The sequence below is a fragment of the Natator depressus genome, chromosome 7, assembly GCF_965152275.1.
Source record: "Natator depressus isolate rNatDep1 chromosome 7, rNatDep2.hap1, whole genome shotgun sequence".
Lineage (NCBI taxonomy): Eukaryota > Metazoa > Chordata > Testudines > Cheloniidae > Natator > Natator depressus.
Genome location: NC_134240.1, coordinates 83,719,413 through 83,738,231, shown reverse-complemented (window position 1 = coordinate 83,738,231; position 18,819 = coordinate 83,719,413). Strand labels below are relative to the sequence as shown.

Genomic DNA, 18,819 nt, shown 5'->3' with positions numbered 1-18,819 from the left:
TGGTGGGTGCAGGATTCAGGACCATCCTTTTCCCCCACCCCACTTTCTCCACCCTGTCCCATTGGAGCAGCCTGGCTCTCGCTTGTCGAAGCCTCTGCCAGTTATCTTTGTGCTGCCAGCAACTGTTCTGCCCCACAGCCTGTGTAGCATATCTGTGGTGGTGATTACCATGTATAGCACACAATTTAGTTTTGGTCACATGATAACATTTCAACCAGTGGTTGTAGTTATAGACAATATATTGTACTTGGGGTTTACCAAGTGAATAGGATAGGGATGAGTGGCTTTTTTCACAGCCTGTGTCCCTAAGCTTCAATCCCTTGACCTTCTTGGTCCATAATCCCCATGTTTACTGGAGAAAAAGTCTTTGTCTTAAATGCTGTATGTTTTGGTTGGTGGCTTTCACAGCTACAACTGCAAAGAGGAATTTCAGATTCATGATGACCTGCTGAAGGCCAACTACACAGTGGGGCGGATTTCAGAGACCACGTTGGAACACTACCTTGTACAGGTAAAGGCTGCTAACCCTTTTGTGCCATAAGCACGCTTTGTCACAGTGTATCTAGAGCAAGCAAGTCACATTACCTGAGGTGAAAATTATACTGTGCATTTTATGAGCTAAGGGAGGGGTAACACAGCTGTGCAGATGCCACGGAATTCATTTCACAAACCCTGCAAGCATTGTTATCGGGGACTGGGAGTGAGGTTTCCTTAGAGGCTTTGGATCAGCTAATTTGATCCCAGAAAGGGGTCCCTGTGCTTGTGGGGATGGAGGTGGGTAGCTGTTTGGGGATAGGAAAGGAAAGGGGAAGGAGAGAGAGGCAGCTGAGGTTAGTGTATTGTGTTATGTGAACACTTTCACCCCAGGCAGCTTTGCAATCTCTCTGAGCAGGCAGGCTGATATTTACAAACATGTGGAAACCTTCATTTCTAGGCTGTGTTCATGTGGGGTCTAAGCTTCATATAGGTATTTCACTCAGCTTTGAAATTGAATCAGACTTGCTGCTCAGTGTATAAACTAATCACCTTCAGGGGAAAGACCTCAAGAAGTTTTTTTCATTGCACATTTGGCTAAGTGAATTCTGAAGTTGTTTTGCATTTCTTAGAATGAGCAGCCACTATGAGCTGGTAAGACACTGTTTCTGCTTGCTGGTACTCTGCTTTCCCATTTTGCTATGTGCTTGTGATCAGGGATGATGGGGATATGGGCACATTGAACATATGTCTAGGAAGAGTTTCTTTTGAGTGAAGTGGTTGAAATACACTTCTTGGTCATGTCTTGCCCCTCTCCCTTCCTGCTGAATTAGAATATGCTCAGTTCTATGTAGATGCATAGTTTTATACAAAATGCTTGTTGTTTCACACTCAAATCATTGTCTTTTCTCCACCACTTATTTTGCAGGGGAAATATTTTATGGTCAGAGATGTATACAGTAAATTAGATGTCTTGAACACTACAGGCAATTGTGGAGCTCCAAATTTCCGACAGGCCAAAGGAGGGTATGAAGTGTTTGGAATGGGACAGCCCAGTCTCAATGGATTCAAGCAGGTGCTGCAGAAACTCCAGAGCTATGGGCACAAGGTAGGGGTGTGTGTGTGTGAGAGAGAAAACCAAATGCACACCTATCTAGGTGATAAAAATTAGTGTTCCATATTACATGAAATATTCACCTCTTAATGTGCATATATAATCCCATCCATCAATGAGAATGGGAGTTACAAAATTTATTCCCAGGGCCGACTGAACCCTCGTAGAGTGAACTCAGATGCACTGAAAAGCTGTTTATAATAAAGTAGATGTTACATGGGGGTGGCGAGCTGTCAGCTCCAGAGAGCTGACAGCCCTGAATCCCCATTAAATTAAATTAAACTCCCTTGTTTTTAATTTATAAAGGGGGGGAGGTGTCACACTCAGAGGCTTGCTGTGTAAAAGAGGTCACCAATACAAAAAGTTTGAAAACCACTGGCCTACAGTGAAAAAAATTCATTGCTATGAGTTTTCCACTGTATTTCTTAATGTGGATCTTAATGTGGAGAGGGGTGTGATAGGGCTCCTGGGATGCAATCTGGACTGTGGGGCCACTCAGCCCTCTGTCCCACCAACCTGGGGTATCCCTCACACTGTGTTGCTGTTTTCAAGCTACAAACCTCTGGCAGGTACTGCACTTACACAGACATCTACAAGCAGGGACACACGCAACTGAATTATATGAATGCTTGTCCTAGCCACTCATGAACCAACAATAGAGAGTCTTCAATCAATTCTCCCCAGCCTTGCACCTCAGAACTGTACTGTCTTGCCCTGCTCAGAAGCCTGACCAGTGTAAGTTCATCACCTAATCTGCCCCTTCCTCGATGTGGAGAGGACACACACTAGCCTTTGTAAACTGAGCTGAGATTTCCCAAGCACTTCAACCAGAACGCACTGTTTTAGGTAAAATATAAAACAGATTTATTAAGTGATTCAGATATATTTTAAGTGATTATGAGTAGCCAGCATAGAGATCAATGTTGGTTACCTAAGAAATAAATTTGCAGTCTAAGTTCTATAAACTAAATAGGAATTGAATCAAGCAATGTCTCACTCTGACAGATGGTATATTCCTCAATATACAGGCTGGAAGTTCAAAGTTCAGAGTCTTTGTCCTCCAGATGTGTTTCCAGGTGTTGAATTGTGGGGGGAGTGAGGCCAAGTCATGATGCCACTTCCCCTTTTTGTAGTTTCTTCCAGCTTGCTGGAAAGATCTGTGCTTGTGACGTGGAGGTCCGCCCCCATTGGTTAAGTATTCTCCATTGTTTATGTGCTCTGTCTGAGAAGTCTTCTGGGATGGCTGTTGGGAAAGTGGATTCCTTTTAATGGGCGACTAGCACGTCTAACTACTCCATCTTTGTACCTGAAAGGCTGGTTGTGAGTGTTCCCAACCTCACCACATATTTCAGTAATACACACATAGCAAAACTTCATAACTGCACATACAATGATAGCACATACAATTCAAGAGGACATTAGTGTTCAACAGATCAAGACTTTTAAAATGATACCTCACAAGACATACTTTGCACAAAATATATCCTAATTATATGGCGGTGGTGAATATGGGGGTTCCAGGGGTCTGCTTTGAGGAATATAGAGTGCCACGTGGGGGAGGCGGGGAAGAGAGTCCATTAAATGTTTAACTTTGTTAAAATAACTCTAGTGTGTTTGATTTGCTCACACAAGCAGGTTAAAGCTGCCACTCTTCTCTGTGCCTACACATCATAATGGGCAGTGATACTTAGAGTAAGTGCTGCAGCCTTGCGCACAATAGGGTGAAGTGAGGATGGATTTCCTGCTTGCCAGTGTGAGTGAAACTGTTTGAGTTGTTTGGATGTAATGGCTCCTTTTAGAGTTCTGCAGCTTCTGATTTTCATTGACATATTGGGCCTGTGGGTAACTGTGGACAGTATGAAGTGAAAGTAACAGGCTGCTGATGTTGTGAGTACACTGTAGCTATGACTTTAAGTCAAAATACAAACAGCTCATTGCTGGCCAATTCTAGTTTTAAACAAAAACCTGTTGGTGTGTGATACAATTACCTCCAGACAGCAGTGGGAGGGACCCAGGAACCTCACTCTGTGCACTGGTGGGTGGGGAATCATAGGAGTGGAATGCTCCTGTGGAAGTTATTAGCTGCAGTCCCCCTGTGGAATACCCAAGATAGCATTAGCCTTGAAAGAAGCCACTCTGCTCACTTGGATGTGGATGGAAGTAGAATGATGCTCTGGGGGTGTTGCCCCTTACCGATTTATTTTTAATCCCTCTTGTTCCCCTTTTTTACTGAGTTGGGCATCTGGGAAGCACTATCCATTGCAGTGAGAGTGGCATGAAAGAGAGGGTTTGCCTTCTGCAATTCACACCAGTCATAAAATGGCCCTGCCTTAAGAGCTGTGACTGAAATAATTACCTCCAAAAATAAGGCAGCCTTCCAAAATTTTATGCCCCCCACTCATCCAGGACAAATACTTGGTGATTAATATTCTCATCCTCATCGTGGCACCAGGAGGTAGGTAATGCACATATTGGTGAATTTTCATGACACCTTTTTAAGGCTGTCATAAGCACCTGTTGTGACAGGATTAAAACTCAAGATCTTAAGTTCCTCCGAACACACAAAACAAATAATGAAAAATAACGATCCTGTCTCTTTAATATTTTCCTTGCACCGTCCCAGTGTTGGACACTGAGACCTTCACTTCCCCAGCTTGACTGGGGAAAAAAATGGCACAGCAGTAACCATCTGTCTAGGTCAGTATATCATGCCTGCCACTATATGCCTCACAAGCTTTTAAAAACCAGAATAAGAGTCTCTCTAGTCTAGTCTCCTCTCTCTAGATGCTGAGCTCAGCTAGGTATTCATCAACCATTCACAAAGCTGGAGCAGTGGAGGCTGTTGGCTGGCATGTACCTGTGTCTTTGCAGGAGTGCATCTTCTTCTGTGTTCGTGAGGAGCCGGTTCTATTTCTACGCATGGAAAACGACTTTGTGCCCTACACACCAAGAGGAAAGGAGAACTTGCATGAAAACCTGCACAGCCTGCCAAGAGGGGTCAAAGTGGACAACATGGAGCTTGCAATTCGGAAAGAGGTGATTGGGAGCCATAAGGAAGTTGTTCCACTGTATGAAATAGCGGGACCTGGGGTGTCTGTCAGTTTTGGTTTCGGGGACTGAGGTGAACTGAGGTGTGTGTTTGGCAGGGAATGGGGACAACTGATTGGAACCACCTGATAATTCTGATACACTGTATAGTGGAGGTTTTTTTCACTGTCCAGTGGGAAGTGACCCTTGGGAGGGGCCATGATTTTTATTTATATATAAAAAATCATTTCTCAGCTTTACTTGGTGACTTTTAATGGCCAAGAAATAGAGGCTAAAACCCCACAGAATCTTACATTGCACTTTGTTCCTGGCCTAAAGAATCCCTGCTCTGGGCCCTCACCCAGTTTTGCAAGTAAACCAAAGTCCTGACCCACAAGCATCCATGCTATTCCACCTTTGAACACCTGTACAGCTCTGCCATTGTGTCTCCACCTAGACCTCCAGCTGCTCTCATGCCTGCTACTTCAGTTCTAGATCTGCACACAATTTTACCAATTCATCTCAGTCCTTATGTGCAACATCCTCCTTCCTGTTCCAGTCCTGAGCCTCTTGTGAGTGGGCACTGCCCGTTGTGCCAGATTGTGTAGCATGAACAAACTTCTAGTGACCAATATGTTGAGCCCAGTCAAGTTGTATGTTTCCTTTGTCTAAAACAGCACATGCTGTATATAAGCGCTGCGATTCCCGTGTGCTGCTGGGTTGGTGGAGTTGAAAATGGGGATCAAACTGTAAAGCAGTTTGTTTTAAACGTGGTTTTGTTGCATTTGTTTACTGAAGATACATGATTTTGCTCAGCTGAGTGAGAACACTTACTACATCTATAATGACATTGAACACTTCAAAGATGAACCGCACTCCGTGACCATCCAGCGTGAAGAGGACATCCATGTGATGGAGGAGGTGTACAAGAGACCTGTCTTCCTGCTGCCATTTTACAGGTAACCCACAGGCACATAAAACATTCCTGGCCTTTAAATCACCCACATAGTTTGGCAGCCTCCTCTTTTTCTTTTCTGCTCTTTCTTTTCTCTTCCTCTGCATGTTTATTTAAAACAAAGTTTTATTTATGCCATGCCAAGGGAACCAATCAAATATTCAGTCTTATCAATATTTTTCCTAAAGTCCCAGAACTGTAACATAGACCTGGTGTTCTCATAAATGTACTTCTGGGTCATGCTCCCAATCTCCCAGAGGTCACAGATTCTGTGGTTTCAACATGTAATAACTTGAACTCTGGTTAGAGAGAAGGAAGGAAGAGTCCTTCTGTCCAGCTGGAGAGCAACACTGATGGGAAGTTCTGTCCAGTCCACCCTATTGGAAGAATGGAAATTGTGTTATGCAGCCTCAAGGCTGAGGGGTGTGAAGGGTGGGAAGGAGACTCAAACAACCCTCAGCATGGATGTGCATTTCTCCTACCCCCATAAAACCATGCTGTTCTCCGCCCAAAGGATGAATGGCAGAAGCACTCTACTTTTATAACCATGAAAGATGCCCCAAAACATGTGGATAATCCTCTTCTAAATTTAGAAACACAGTGACCATTACTGAATGCGTAACTATTTTTAGAGTCGTTCTTTTTACATCATTCTTTTAAGTGAGGCCCTCACACACATCAGAAGGCAGCATTTCCAGTTGTCTGTGCTCTAGAACTTTATTAGAGTGTAAAATCTGCTTATTTTCAATGAATGGCATTTTGCTCACATCCTGATGAATGTCTTTTTACGGTGTTTGGCAGGTACCATCGGCTGCCATTGCCTGTGGATGGGGCACCTCTAGAAGCACAGTTTGATGCTTTCACCAATTTCCTCAGGGTAAGGACTGCAGACTGTGGAACTGCAGAAGGTGTCTCACATTAGCAGCTTGGAGGCAGTTAGAGTTAAAATATCAGATTGCTGCTAGTCTTTCTGGACCTGCTAACAGAAATTACTTCACTAACTGTCACCTGCTTGTTGTTTGTTTCCCTCCAGAGAAGCTACTTGGGTCAGATGCAGCATCTGATTTCTAATGAGGTGTCTGTGTTTTTTTTTAGCCAGGTTCCCTCCTGAGAGAAATCTTAAGGGGGTGGCAAATGACTTTGTCAAGGGCACATGAGTCAGTGGCTGAGCCTGGGTTAGGGCCAAGGACTCCCTGAGGTCAAATGTCTTAAGCAGAAGACCAATGGCCTGCTTAATGTGTACTTGTTGAATGGTTTTAATGTTAGTTACCACAGCTCCAGATCCACATTCCAATCTATTGGCAAGCTTGTGTGTCTGTTTTTAAACTTCTTTTGAAGCTTCTAGCTTTGTAGTAGCTGGCCAGAAATACAGTGTGGAACCCCTGTGGTTCGGGAAGGAGCACCTGTCATGATGAGCAACGGTATGGTATAGTTGGATCGAATCCAGTCCCAAAATGGCTTCCAGAGTTACTGATGGGATTGATCCAAGCTCTGACACACAAGCGCAGCGTGTGAGAGATGCCAAGAGCACAGCACTCTGGCTCTTTATTGCAAAGTTCTCAGGAGTGATTGTTTGTCTCTGGGGCCCTTAAAATACTTAAAATAACTTGAGGTCTGAAAATCATGTTTGGATACTCTACATTGCTGATGCACATCTGGCTTGGGTTCATAGTGGTCAAAAGTTTTTGCCATCTTGTGCCTGTTCATTGGCCTCTGAATTGAGTTGGAGGCCTTAGTTCCGTTCCTGGTTAACAATGGCTTTCATTATATTTGGCACTATGGTGGGAGAATGATCCTTAGAGGTGGTCTCTTCAGGTGAAGGTGAGGTACGTTGGTGGGACATTGCAGGGGAAGCTAGCACTGCTACTGCTTGTGTTGTACCTGTTCCATGGATAAACTCAAGGATTGAGTCTTCAGGGCTGCTGTTCTGGCGCTTCTCACCAGATAACTCTCTCACACAAATAACCACTCATCTTTTGCCTGGCCCAACCCCTGTGTGTGGCTGTACAAAACACTAGCCCCTAGGAAAACGTGTCTATTTTGTGTTAATTTCAAAAAAGATTTTTTTTTTCAGTAGGATTTAAGGGGAGTGGAATGAACCTTTTTTCTAGGAACCAATGAAAATGTCACTAATGCTTTCTTGGCACCAAAATCTGCCTTAGAGTGAGATTTTTTTGTTTAGACTCAAGTTGTCTCAACCCTAAATGATAAACAGCTGCTTTGAGTTCATTTTGCTTCAGATGTAGTCACATGTTCTTGCTTTGACGCAGTGATTTAGAAAAACTGAGCAACCTGTGTTTATCTTAGTTCCTTCCTGTTTGAGGTGCACACTGAGGGCTTGTGTTCTTCCAAAACGTTTTCCGTCCTGCTTCATATTCTTTCACGCATTCTCCTTTTTGCTCTGCCTTTTTTGGAGCATATGTGCTGGAAGTAGCAGGATGCTTGCTCAACTGATTGGAAACATCACCATTTTTGTACACAGAGAGCTCTGAGTGCTTCTTGTTCTCAAAAGACCAAATGAAATACAAAATCTATTTTCTCTTTTCCTCCACCATCTCCCACTCTGCCTTTTTTCTCCCTAGACCATTTACTTTAGCCGTTAATTTCTCTGCTGTTTGTAATTCGGATAGAATGTCTCCAGATGTCTTGATCCAGGTATGGTAGCTGCTTTTGGTCTAGGGCTCACTTAACCACTTACTCCTGCTTAATTCTCGTCAGTCCTGTAAATTAAGAGCTGCTGTGCTCAGTATGACATTCTGAAGAGTGCAATCAAGACCAGTGAGGGGCTGTCTCACCCATGCCTGGCAAACTTGGGTGTCTCTCAGTGCTTTCTGTCTTCCACCTTGGCCACTCACAAACAGCCTTTCAGCATGCAGGTAACACACTTGGTGTCTGTGTATAGCTGCAGATTGCCAGCCACACATCAGTCACACTCTGGGTTCCACCAGCCTGGGTTACCACTCGCAGGGTGACCCCAGCACACTCCCAGTTTCAGATTTTCCTCCTAATCGTGTGTACTGCACTGTCCAACCTCTCCTGGACAGTCCAGATATATTAGGTCCATTACCACTCTGAGAGAATCAATATACAACAGTTTGCCACCCTAACTGGAGTAACCCACAAAGTTCACAACACTGGATTAGCCTTGATTAAAGAATAAAACAAATGTATTTAACTACAAGAAGATAGGTTTTAAGTGAGTACAAATATAAGGAATTAAAATCAGAAAAGGTTACAAGAGAAATAAAGATAAAAAGCTTCCTAGCACTAAAACTTAACAAACGAGACTTGGTTCAAGGTGAAGTCCCTTATCACATATTCCCAGTAACATTGCTGATCAAATTCTCAGGCAAGGATCTGCTCCCAAAGTCCAAAGGCTGTTTCTTTTTTTTTTTTTTTTTTTTTTTTTTGAGAGAGAGAGATGGATAGGCAGAGACACCTTGGGATGTTTTTGTCCCTCATTTTTATAGTCCCGTCCCCCTTTGAAATGCATTTTCCTAAGGGTTACCCCTAGGTAAAGTTCATTCCTGGTGTGAGGTTGGAGTTATGGAGACTTGTGGTGAAAGAGGTTTCATGCTGTTGTTTGCTAAGATGCAGGTCTGTTTGTTCCTGCCCCCCTTCCTGTCAAAGAATGGCTGCTTGAGAGGTGATTGCCCATCAACTTCAATGACACCTGGCTAGAGGCCTCATCTTCTTTGTCTTTGAGAAACTGGTTTATCTAGACTTGTCTGGTAAACACATTTCAGACCTAATTTCAGCTTATGTTTATAACTTTATATATAGCATTACTACATACATTTCAACATCATGTTATTGTCCAGGGAGTTATTAGTTTTCAAATGATATCTCATAAGGCATATCTTGTGCACAGGTTATTACAGTATTATGTAGGGTGTGAATAGAAGGGTGCATTCTGTCACACTGTGTCAGACAAATCTAACCCCGTATCCTGTTTCCAACAGCAGGCACCAGGGGCGGATTAGGGCTTTGAGGGGCCGTGGGCTAGACTAAGTGCAGTCCCCTCCAACCTGCCCGCGCTCCTGCTGGGGAGTAGGGTTGGACTGTGGTGGCTTGCCCCGCTCCGTTCTCCCGGTGCTCCTGGAGCACTGGGCATGGAGGGGCGGAGACAAGCATGGGGGCGCCCATTTTTTCAGAGCCCCCCAATTGGCTGGGCCTCCTGGGCAGGGGTCCGTTAGCCCAGTGGCTAATCTGCCACTGGCTGGCACAGCTAGAGGTTCAGGGTGAGTGTACAAAACTGGGCAATTTTGGAGTGAGCCACCCTTGAAACCTCAAGGTTGACCTGAGGTCGGATCTCAATGAGAGCTCATAATAATTCCATGGAAATGAGCAGTACAATGTAGGTGAAGAATTGAGCACTTCATTTGCTTTAATTACTTCACAGGCTAATTAGAGAGCGTAAAGAGGCCAAAAGGCAGGAATGGGGTTATACAAGTTTCAAGATGGTTTGGGGAATTTGCTTTTTCTCTTCAGAAATGATTTTTGGTCCCTATGAAGACATTACCTACTTGAGACCCAGAGTACAAGATGGCTGCTTTACTTGGTAGATATGCTATTTCTGCACTTCCTAGTCCATGCGATTTTACTTGGAGTGTATTTATTTTTTATTAATCTAATTTATAAAGTGCACCTAATAGTAACAACTCAATGTGCAGACACCTTGGGGGGGGGGCATATTCCAGCGGGGGTAGGGAGTTACAGTTGTGCTCAGGTACGTTCCTCAGGTCAGAAGGGGAGAGTACCTTGCCTGTGCTCTGAGGCAGCTTGCCCTGCCCTGGTGAGCTTCTTTTTTGCAGTGATGGGGCAAAATGGGAGGGAGCAGGGAGGAAGGGGGGATGATGGGGACACTGGGGATGGTCGTGGGGATCACGGAGGGGGATGAGGGGCAGCATAGTTCAGGGATGGGAGTCTTGGTGGGGGGTGGCCACAGCAAGGAAACAGCCATGTGGCCTGGGTGGATGGGCATCTGGGAGTGGGGGGGAGGAGGGGGCAGAAAGGCCAGGGGCTAGCAATGGAGGGGTGTTTGTGGGAGAAATAAACCCATGGGGGATGGGAGGGCTCAGGGAGGGAGGAAGGGGGGCTTCTGGGACACTGGAGATGATTGTGGATATCATGGAGGGGAGCAGTGGGGCAGCATAGGCCAGGGCTGGGAATCTGGTGGGGGCGGGGGGTGTGTATGGCTGCAGGAAGGAAACAGCCATGTAGCCTGGGTGGATGGGTGTCTGATTTTTTTTTTTTTTAAAGATTGAAACAAAGAAAGCGCTGAGCTCCCCTCTGGCTTGTAGGAAAAGAGTGGGGTAGAGTCTGCGTATGTAGTGGTAGCCCAGGGGTGAATGCTCGCTCACTTTGTTGCCCTCCCAGAATCCCAGGTCAGAATTCAAATACCCTGGATTTCCTCCCTTACGTGATGAATCCCTTAGGATTGATTATGGTAGGACCACAATTCCTAGGGATTTTCCGTTCATGCCATCGTGTCTGCACTCAAGTGAACTTTACCTTGCTAAGGCTCTATTGGGGTTGACAAGAGCAGCTCAAGGCCATGGGCCAGCTGAGTTCTCTGGGCTGGAGTGTAACTGCTTGAGCTCTCTGGTTGGATGCTCAAATGGTTTGAACTGGGACTTTTTAATATGCCAGGGCCCCTTCCTTGTTTCCTTACCCCTCTTCTGAATGGGCAGATCTAAACTGAGAAAATAGGCAGTGTTTAAAAACATGTTTGCTAACATGCTTGAACTATCACATTTTTCAGTACAACCTATTTCCTAGTCTAGACCGGGTGGATCAATGTCATATCCCCACATTCCAGTCTTCCCTCAGGTATAGGCTTTAAAGAGGGAAATTGCCATTTTGGTGGTCTTGCTATGTAACAAGAGAGCCACTTCCAGCTCATGTTGGAAATACAGAAAGTAGCATTGATGGCAATGTTTTCACTGCAAAGAGTTTGCCAAGAAAGGATAAGGACAAAGTGGTGTTCGCTGCTCTCTCCCACCAGGTGCAAAGTGCACAACAGGTGTGCAGTGATCCTGTGTTGCCTTACTGCACCCATCCCTGCAGTGGCTGAGTGTTACATGGATGCATACTTTAATATTATTTCTATTACAATATGTGGATACCTAATAGGGGCTTATAAATTACAAGCTCTGTATACAAAATGGGGTATTAGAAGGCATGCTGTATTGTATAGAGTGATGGGTTGGAAGGTATGGCATATTGTTGCATTTTGAAAGCTAGGGGTATAATTAATCTGTTGTAATTCCACTGACTCCAGGGGTAAAATTGGCCTAGTAGATTTAATTCTTTTTCTGTACTGCTGCAAAAATATCGTATGGCTTACATTGTTCCAGAAATCCCCAGCAAACATACAGTTAGTTATTGTTTGTTCCCTGCACTTTAGTGTAACAAAAACTACAATGAAAAGAGAAATTGAAGGCTTAAGCCATAAAACAAGCAGGTCAAATGTATAATTGAAGTGACAGAGCAACACAATAGGTACCCAAAAGCTGGGCTGCTAAGGAGAACCTGGTGTCTGGTGGAGAGATGCAATAGATCTGCTCTACTCCTAAAGCCAAACGGAAAGTAGCAGGTCAGTGGTGATAGAGGAGGTAAACCCGGTCTAAGATGATCACACCATTATCTGTCCCTGGTATTACATACCTAAGGGACAGCTCTCTGCTTATGCAGCACTGCGTGAATTTGAAACAGCCAAAGGAGTGTGAATGTGACCCAACTCATTTAATTTCTGTGTGCCTGTGTCCTCATGTGAAAATGACGCCGATGATATTGATCTCCCTTTGTATTTTAATGTTTGTCTTATAAGTACTGAGCTGTGTACTATAGTCTCCTTCCTGCTTGCATGTATTCACTTTGAAGCATTTTATGATGCTCTGTATGAGAGATGATACATTTGTCTCTATCTCAATTATAGGAGAGTCCAAACCTGCTCCTGCTCCAGGACCCCAGCAGACTGCCTCCTGCTTTACTCTTCAGCTGCCAAACTGGTGTTGGCAGGACCAACCTTGCCATGGTGTTAGGCACTTTGGTGCTTTATCATCGCAAGGGGGCAGCACAGAAACAAGAGTAAGAATGCCTTCATCTCCCTCCCCTTTTAGATAGCTGGTGGAATGAAATGGGGAGGAGAGTGCCAAGGGCTTTCTTTAGTACCAGAGCTTCTTAAATAACTAACTTGTATTTAAGAAAACCTTCCCATGTTAATTGCTAAGGGTGCATGTATTGAGGGTGCTTTTCACAGGAAGAATTGAATTGCTGTAGAAATTCTTATAAATTCTTTTGTAAAAGAAAATTTACACTCAATGCTGCAGCTGCAACGGTGTAGCATTTTAGTGAAGACACTCTGTGCCAACAGGAGAGAGTTAACCCGTCAGCATAGTTAATCCACCTCTGCAAGATGCAGTAGCTACCTCAGCGGGAGAACCCTCCCACTGATCTAGTGCTGTCTACGTCGGCGCTTAGGTTGGTATAACTGGGTTGCTCAGGGGGGTGTGGATTTTTCACACCCCTGAGCGATGTCGTTATGCTGAAGTAATTCCGTAGTGTAGGCCTGGCCTTAGTGTGATCTCTCGGACAAGAGACACACTGACTGCAGGCTCAGTTCAGCCACCGCGCCACGGCTATTCCATTCCTGGTCTTTCTCCCCACATGACCTTCTCCAGAAGCCAGGCAGTGTCTGTCCCATTCACTCTATCCACAGAGAGTGCACGAGGAGGGTAGGTGCTCGGTCTCTGTATTAGAGACCGGAATGTGAGTAAAGGTATTGATGATTTAATTATATTCCCATTAAATGACATTTGGGGCCTGCTCCCAGCAATAGCACTCTTGTGGGGAATAGCTCTTCACATCCCCACAAGAGCACCTTCCATCCAGTGCCTGATTTACTGGTGTGCTCTAACAGCTTATACACCACAGTGAATAGAGGCTCCCAGCCCATTTATAATACACTCCCCTCTCTGGACCACTCCTGCAAGAGCTGCTTTAGGACTGAACATCTCCATACCCTTATCTGTAGCTTCCCCCAGGAGCAGTTTCTCCTGTCTTTCTGAGGAAGGCTTGCAGGTGGCAGCAGCTCAGACGTTGAAGCTATGCTGTCTGTGTAGACTCTGTCTGTGTAGACTCAGGATGATGATTACCTGCCAACAATACGCATCCTGGAGGAAAACAAAAATGAAAAATATGGGCAGTGTGCTCATGGGAAAGGGATTCTAAATATACATAATATAAAAATAGTACAATCAAATGGATGGATGGTATCCCTTTAATCCAAAGTCATTTCCCTATTTTCAACATAGAGCAAACTATTAGAACCTTTCAAAATGGAAGACACTTGTAAGCTCAGCTACTGTACACAATCTTGCCTACTGGGTACTAGGTTGATTGGATGAATTATGTGAAACAGGATAGTTTCCTTTAAGATTTTAAACTGGCATAAATGTAAAAGGAAAGCAAAAGGAGGGAGAGAAGCGATTGAGATTATTATAACTTCAAACTTACTCTGTTTCTTTCCTTCCTTATTTACAGCCTTCCACATCCTGCTAATACTTTGTCCAGGGACCGATTTTGGGTTATTCAGAACTTTATTGACATGGTACCAAAAGGCCAACAAATTGTTGAGGAGGTAAGTGTCTGTCTGTGGCTGGGCTTACATTTGTAGGTATATCTCATGCTGGTGGCCTTCAGGCAGGTATATAGCCCTTATGCGGAAGGGATGTGTCTCTGAAAGTGGGGGGGAAGGGGAAGGGAGAGACTCAAACAGGACCAGCTGGGAGAGGGTGGAATCTCATCTCTTGCCTTCAATTACTGAATTCCCTTTTGATCTCTCCAAGGTGGACAGTGCCATTTCCTGCTGCTCTGAAATGCATGACATGAAGGAAGCCATCTATGAGTATAAGAAGAAATTGGAAGGGATTGGAGAAGATTACCAGATTCAGGTACTGTAGGGAGCCAAACTACAGAACCATGGTGCCTATTGAAGAGAATAATTCATATTTTGTTAACAAAAAATCTAGTACTAAGAGAATAGGCACCTTTTTGGAGTGAAATGCAAATAGGCTAGTGCAGGTGACGTACTTATTTAAAAAAAATCTGGGGTGAATTTTGCGCTGATGGAAGTCACCAGATTGACAACTCTCCTTGCTTAGTTTAGCATTTTAAACAGTAGCTTGATTATTTGCAGAAGAAGAATTTCATGGCCTCTAATTTAGGATGGCTGTCGGCCCATCCATCAGATATTGACCTCTATGGGCAATATCTGTATCAGACTCACGTTTGTGCTGACAGGTATGTCTCTAGGAGTGAGAAGGACTGACAATTTTTTTTTGGTAAACATCTACTTTTACTTGTAAACTGAGCACCTGTTTTTCCATATAAACTGAATACCTATCATCTGGAAATTACTGATAGATAATTAACATGGAAGCTCATAATCTTTTTTGCTAAGTCACTTTTTAGAGGAGAGCCCTGCTTTTAAATCCACGCACAGGGTGGCGTAGTGGCTGGGGCACTAGACTGGGACTCGGGAAACCTGGATTCTGTTCCATGCTCTACCACTGCTTTGCTGAGTGATCTTAGGCAAGTCACGTACCTTCCCTGTGCCTCATTTCCCAATCTGTAACATGTGTATAACAAAACTGACCTTGCATAAAGCACTTGGAGATCTGTGGATGAAAAGTGTTGTATGTGAGTTAAGTATTGTTGTCGATCCCTAGTAATTCAGATTGACTGTTTTATAGGGATTCTTGGCAGTGTCATAGTGAGAGTTCTGTCCTTCAGTATGACATAGGGGCAGGAGTGACACTGGTGATGGAGCAGCTCTTACATCAGATTCCTGTCTTATTCCAGTTTACAGACTAAATGCTAAGGTTCCTTCAAAAAATGTGGGTGAGAATACAGTGCTTGTGTTAACTTCTCCCATGTAGTTCTGCCAGTGCTCGACTTTTTCCAGTCCTGGACTTCTCTTGAGCAGAGGCTGCCTCTTGTGCCAAATGGTGTGGGTCTCTTTGTGATGTGGGCATTTGAGACAACCATACTCATTTTACCTGTGGCCGTGGAGTCTTTAACCTACATCCCCAGATAGTGAACTTGTCATTTATTAGAAGCAAGTTACAGGGTGAGTGAAGAATTGAAGAAAGAAGGATGGAAAGATGGGAATACTGCGTCATTTTTCCTTTTGAAGTCTCCTGTGCTTGAAGAGATAAACAGGATGTACTATGGAGTTCGGGTGTAAACGAGAGACACTCTAAACACGGATGATATATGCTATTAGATTGTGTTAAAAGCCAGAAGACCATTTTTTGGCCAAAGGTTTATGCGGAATACAGAAGGAATGTTCCTTTCTTCCAAGAGAGCACTTTGGGAAGGAAAATTCTCATTCCTGCTGATGAGGTGGTGATGTAGCTGTCTGAGATGAAGTGTTGTGTCAAAATACACAGGTGTGATTTTATCCCTGTCAAAAAGTGAGGTGTGTCTGAGGGAGGAGGCTTTCATGACATTGTAATGTAAATGACATGCTCTTTACTTTATTTCACTGACTTATTTATAACACTGACTTGCTTATGCCCTGAGGAAATATTTGTGATTTTTTTATTGTTGCTGGGGTATCCTTAGCTGCTGGGTGATTGCAGGAGTGGTTCCTTTTACAATATTGTGTTTGAAAGTTATCAGGAGTGCCTAGAGCCAGGGATGGGAGCTCCTGTTGTTGGTTGTATAGAGCACAATGAATCCATAACATCCATAATAGTAACAGAGCATTCAGGATTAAGCTGCCACTCTGCTTGAACTCCTGCTGCTGCACCTTTGAAGACCAAGGATGGGATAAAGCTTTCTCTTTCTGCTTCCCTTCCAATCTTGGATGAAGTCAGAACTATAATATTATTTCATTAATTTTTTGTTGTACTGAATTTATGGGTGTGCTTTATAATTTACGGTATTAGAAATAAGTCATTTCTGCTACCTTTTGATTGGGACTGATCTCTTACCCTCTCATCCCACTCCAATGCAATGTGGATGAACCCTATATAACGCAATTAAAAAGAAAAAGCATCCTGTTCTTCCTTTTGCTGAAATATTCCCGATCGATTGACAAGAAATGGGAAATTTTAGTACTTGCTGGAGGCAAATACCATGTGAGAGCACAATCAGAGCCATATAGCACAGTAGTGTAAAACCAGTGCTCCTCCATTGACTTCAGAGGTGTTATTGCTGATTTATACCAACATATGAGGAGACTCACTATCGCATATGCCACCACTTAAGACCACCTCTCTTCAGCAAACTACATGTTCTGTCCTTCTTGGGGAGGCTTTATAGAAGACTATCTTTTTATTTTATAAGGCTGTCCCCTGGGGACCTTGGCTGCTACCTCTATTTATAGGCACACCTTCCGAAGTGGGGTGGATAGGATAGGCTGTTTGTTTTCATTCTGCCCACGAGGGAGCATGAGCTAGGACCTGACCGGTCAAGTAACCTCTCAAATGGCCAGGCCAAATGATCAGTAAAATGGAATCTGACTGTATCTAATTTGGGTTTAATTATCACTGATACTACTGTCTGCCAGTCATCCCATCCTTGATCCAATGGACAAGAAAACTTGCATTAAACAGTTGGCGTTGCTGAGCCGAGATGTGGTTGGCAGGGATCTGGTTAATAGGGAAGTTAACTGTCTTGTGATGCATGACTGATTTTCTATCAGTTTGATTGGGATTCACATCCATTTTAATTTCATACCTCAAATACCATGTACTAGTTAACGGCAATGGCTCAAAGCGGATTTACACTTTATTGCTCACTTAAAGCAAGGGATATCAGAGTAGCCCAAATGTTCCAATCAGTGCTGCTTATGGCAATGTTAAAGTGTGCACATGGCGCCAGATCCTAAACTGGATTAAATTGGTATCAACCCATTGAAATCAAAGGAGCTATACTGAGTTACAGCAACTGAGCATCTGGCCTATAGCAAAGAAAAGATAGGAAGAATAGTAGGAGGCCAATATGGCACCATCAGGAGTTCTTTAATTACATGAAAATTAAAGGAATTCCATAAAAAGTGGAAACGTGGACAAATTTCTAAGCACAAAAGAACAGTGCAATCTGGTAGGGATAAAATCAGAAAGACTAAAGGCTGGTCTATGCTACCGTGGTAAATCAATCTAACTTACGCAACTTCAGTTTCATGAATAATGTAACTGAAGTCGACATAGTTAGATCCACTTACTGCAGTGGCTACATTGTGCTGTGTTGACGGGAGAGCGTCTCCCATCGACTTCACTTGTGCTTCTTGTGGAGGTGGAGTACACAAATTGATGGGAGAGTGCTCTCCCATCGATTTAGCATGTTTTCACCAGACCAGCTAAATTGACACTCGCTGCATCAATTACAGCAGTGCCGATCTACTAGTAAGTGTTGACATGCCCTAAAGTGCAGAATGAGTACATTAGGAGGAAGGGAAAGATGAAGGAAATTGTAGGCCCATTACTTAGCAGGGAAGCAGAACTAATGATGGAGGACACCAAGAAGGCTGCAGTATTTAATGCCTATATTGTTTCTGTCTTTATTAAAAAGATTATTACCAGATGTTTAATACAATTAATATTAATACCAAGGGAGAAGGATCATAAGCCAGAATAAGGAAAGAACAGCGTTCAAGAATGTTGAATAAATTAGATGTATTCAAGTTGACAAGGCCTGACAAAAATTCTTCCTTGGGTACTTAAGGCAGTAGCTGAAGCAATCTTGGAACCATTAGCGATTATCTTTGAGAACTCATGGAGGATGGTGTGGTCCCAAAAGGCTGGGGAAGAGCATACATAGTACCTATTTTTAAAAAGGGAACAAAGAGGCCCTGGGGAATTATAGACCAGTCAGCCTAACTTTGATACCTCAAAAGATACCAGAACAAATGATTAAACAATCAGTTTGTAAGCACCTAGAGGATAATAGGGCGATAAGCAACAGGCCACATGATTTGTTCAGAAAAAATCATGCACACCAATGTAATTTCCTTCTCTGACAAAGTTACTGTCCTATTGGATGCGGGGAGCAGTAGACGTGATATATCTTGATTTTTAGTGAGGCATTCTTATAAGCAAACTGGGGAAATGTGGTCTAGATGGAAGTATTATGAGGTGGGTGCACAACTGGTTGAAAGACCATACTAAAAGAGTAGTTGTCAATGGTTTACTATTAAACTGGGAGGATGTGTCTCGTGAAGTTCTGCAGGGGTCTG

The 18,819-nt window shown here is 43.7% G+C and overlaps 1 protein-coding gene across 2 annotated transcripts in view; it reads left to right on the top strand.

The window, feature by feature from the left end:
• Window positions 1–18,819, top strand: part of PALD1 (phosphatase domain containing paladin 1) — a 191,705-nt gene that overhangs the window by 76,767 nt on the left and 96,119 nt on the right. For both annotated transcript variants that reach the window (XM_074958941.1, XM_074958943.1), the window contains exons 3-10: window positions 409–511; window positions 1,403–1,582; window positions 4,460–4,624; window positions 5,414–5,574; window positions 6,372–6,447; window positions 12,511–12,662; window positions 14,118–14,214; window positions 14,423–14,527. In XM_074958941.1, the coding sequence (XP_074815042.1) occupies window positions 409–511; window positions 1,403–1,582; window positions 4,460–4,624; window positions 5,414–5,574; window positions 6,372–6,447; window positions 12,511–12,662; window positions 14,118–14,214; window positions 14,423–14,527 (1,039 nt within the window). The remainder of the gene's footprint in view (window positions 1–408; window positions 512–1,402; window positions 1,583–4,459; window positions 4,625–5,413; window positions 5,575–6,371; window positions 6,448–12,510; window positions 12,663–14,117; window positions 14,215–14,422; window positions 14,528–18,819) is intronic.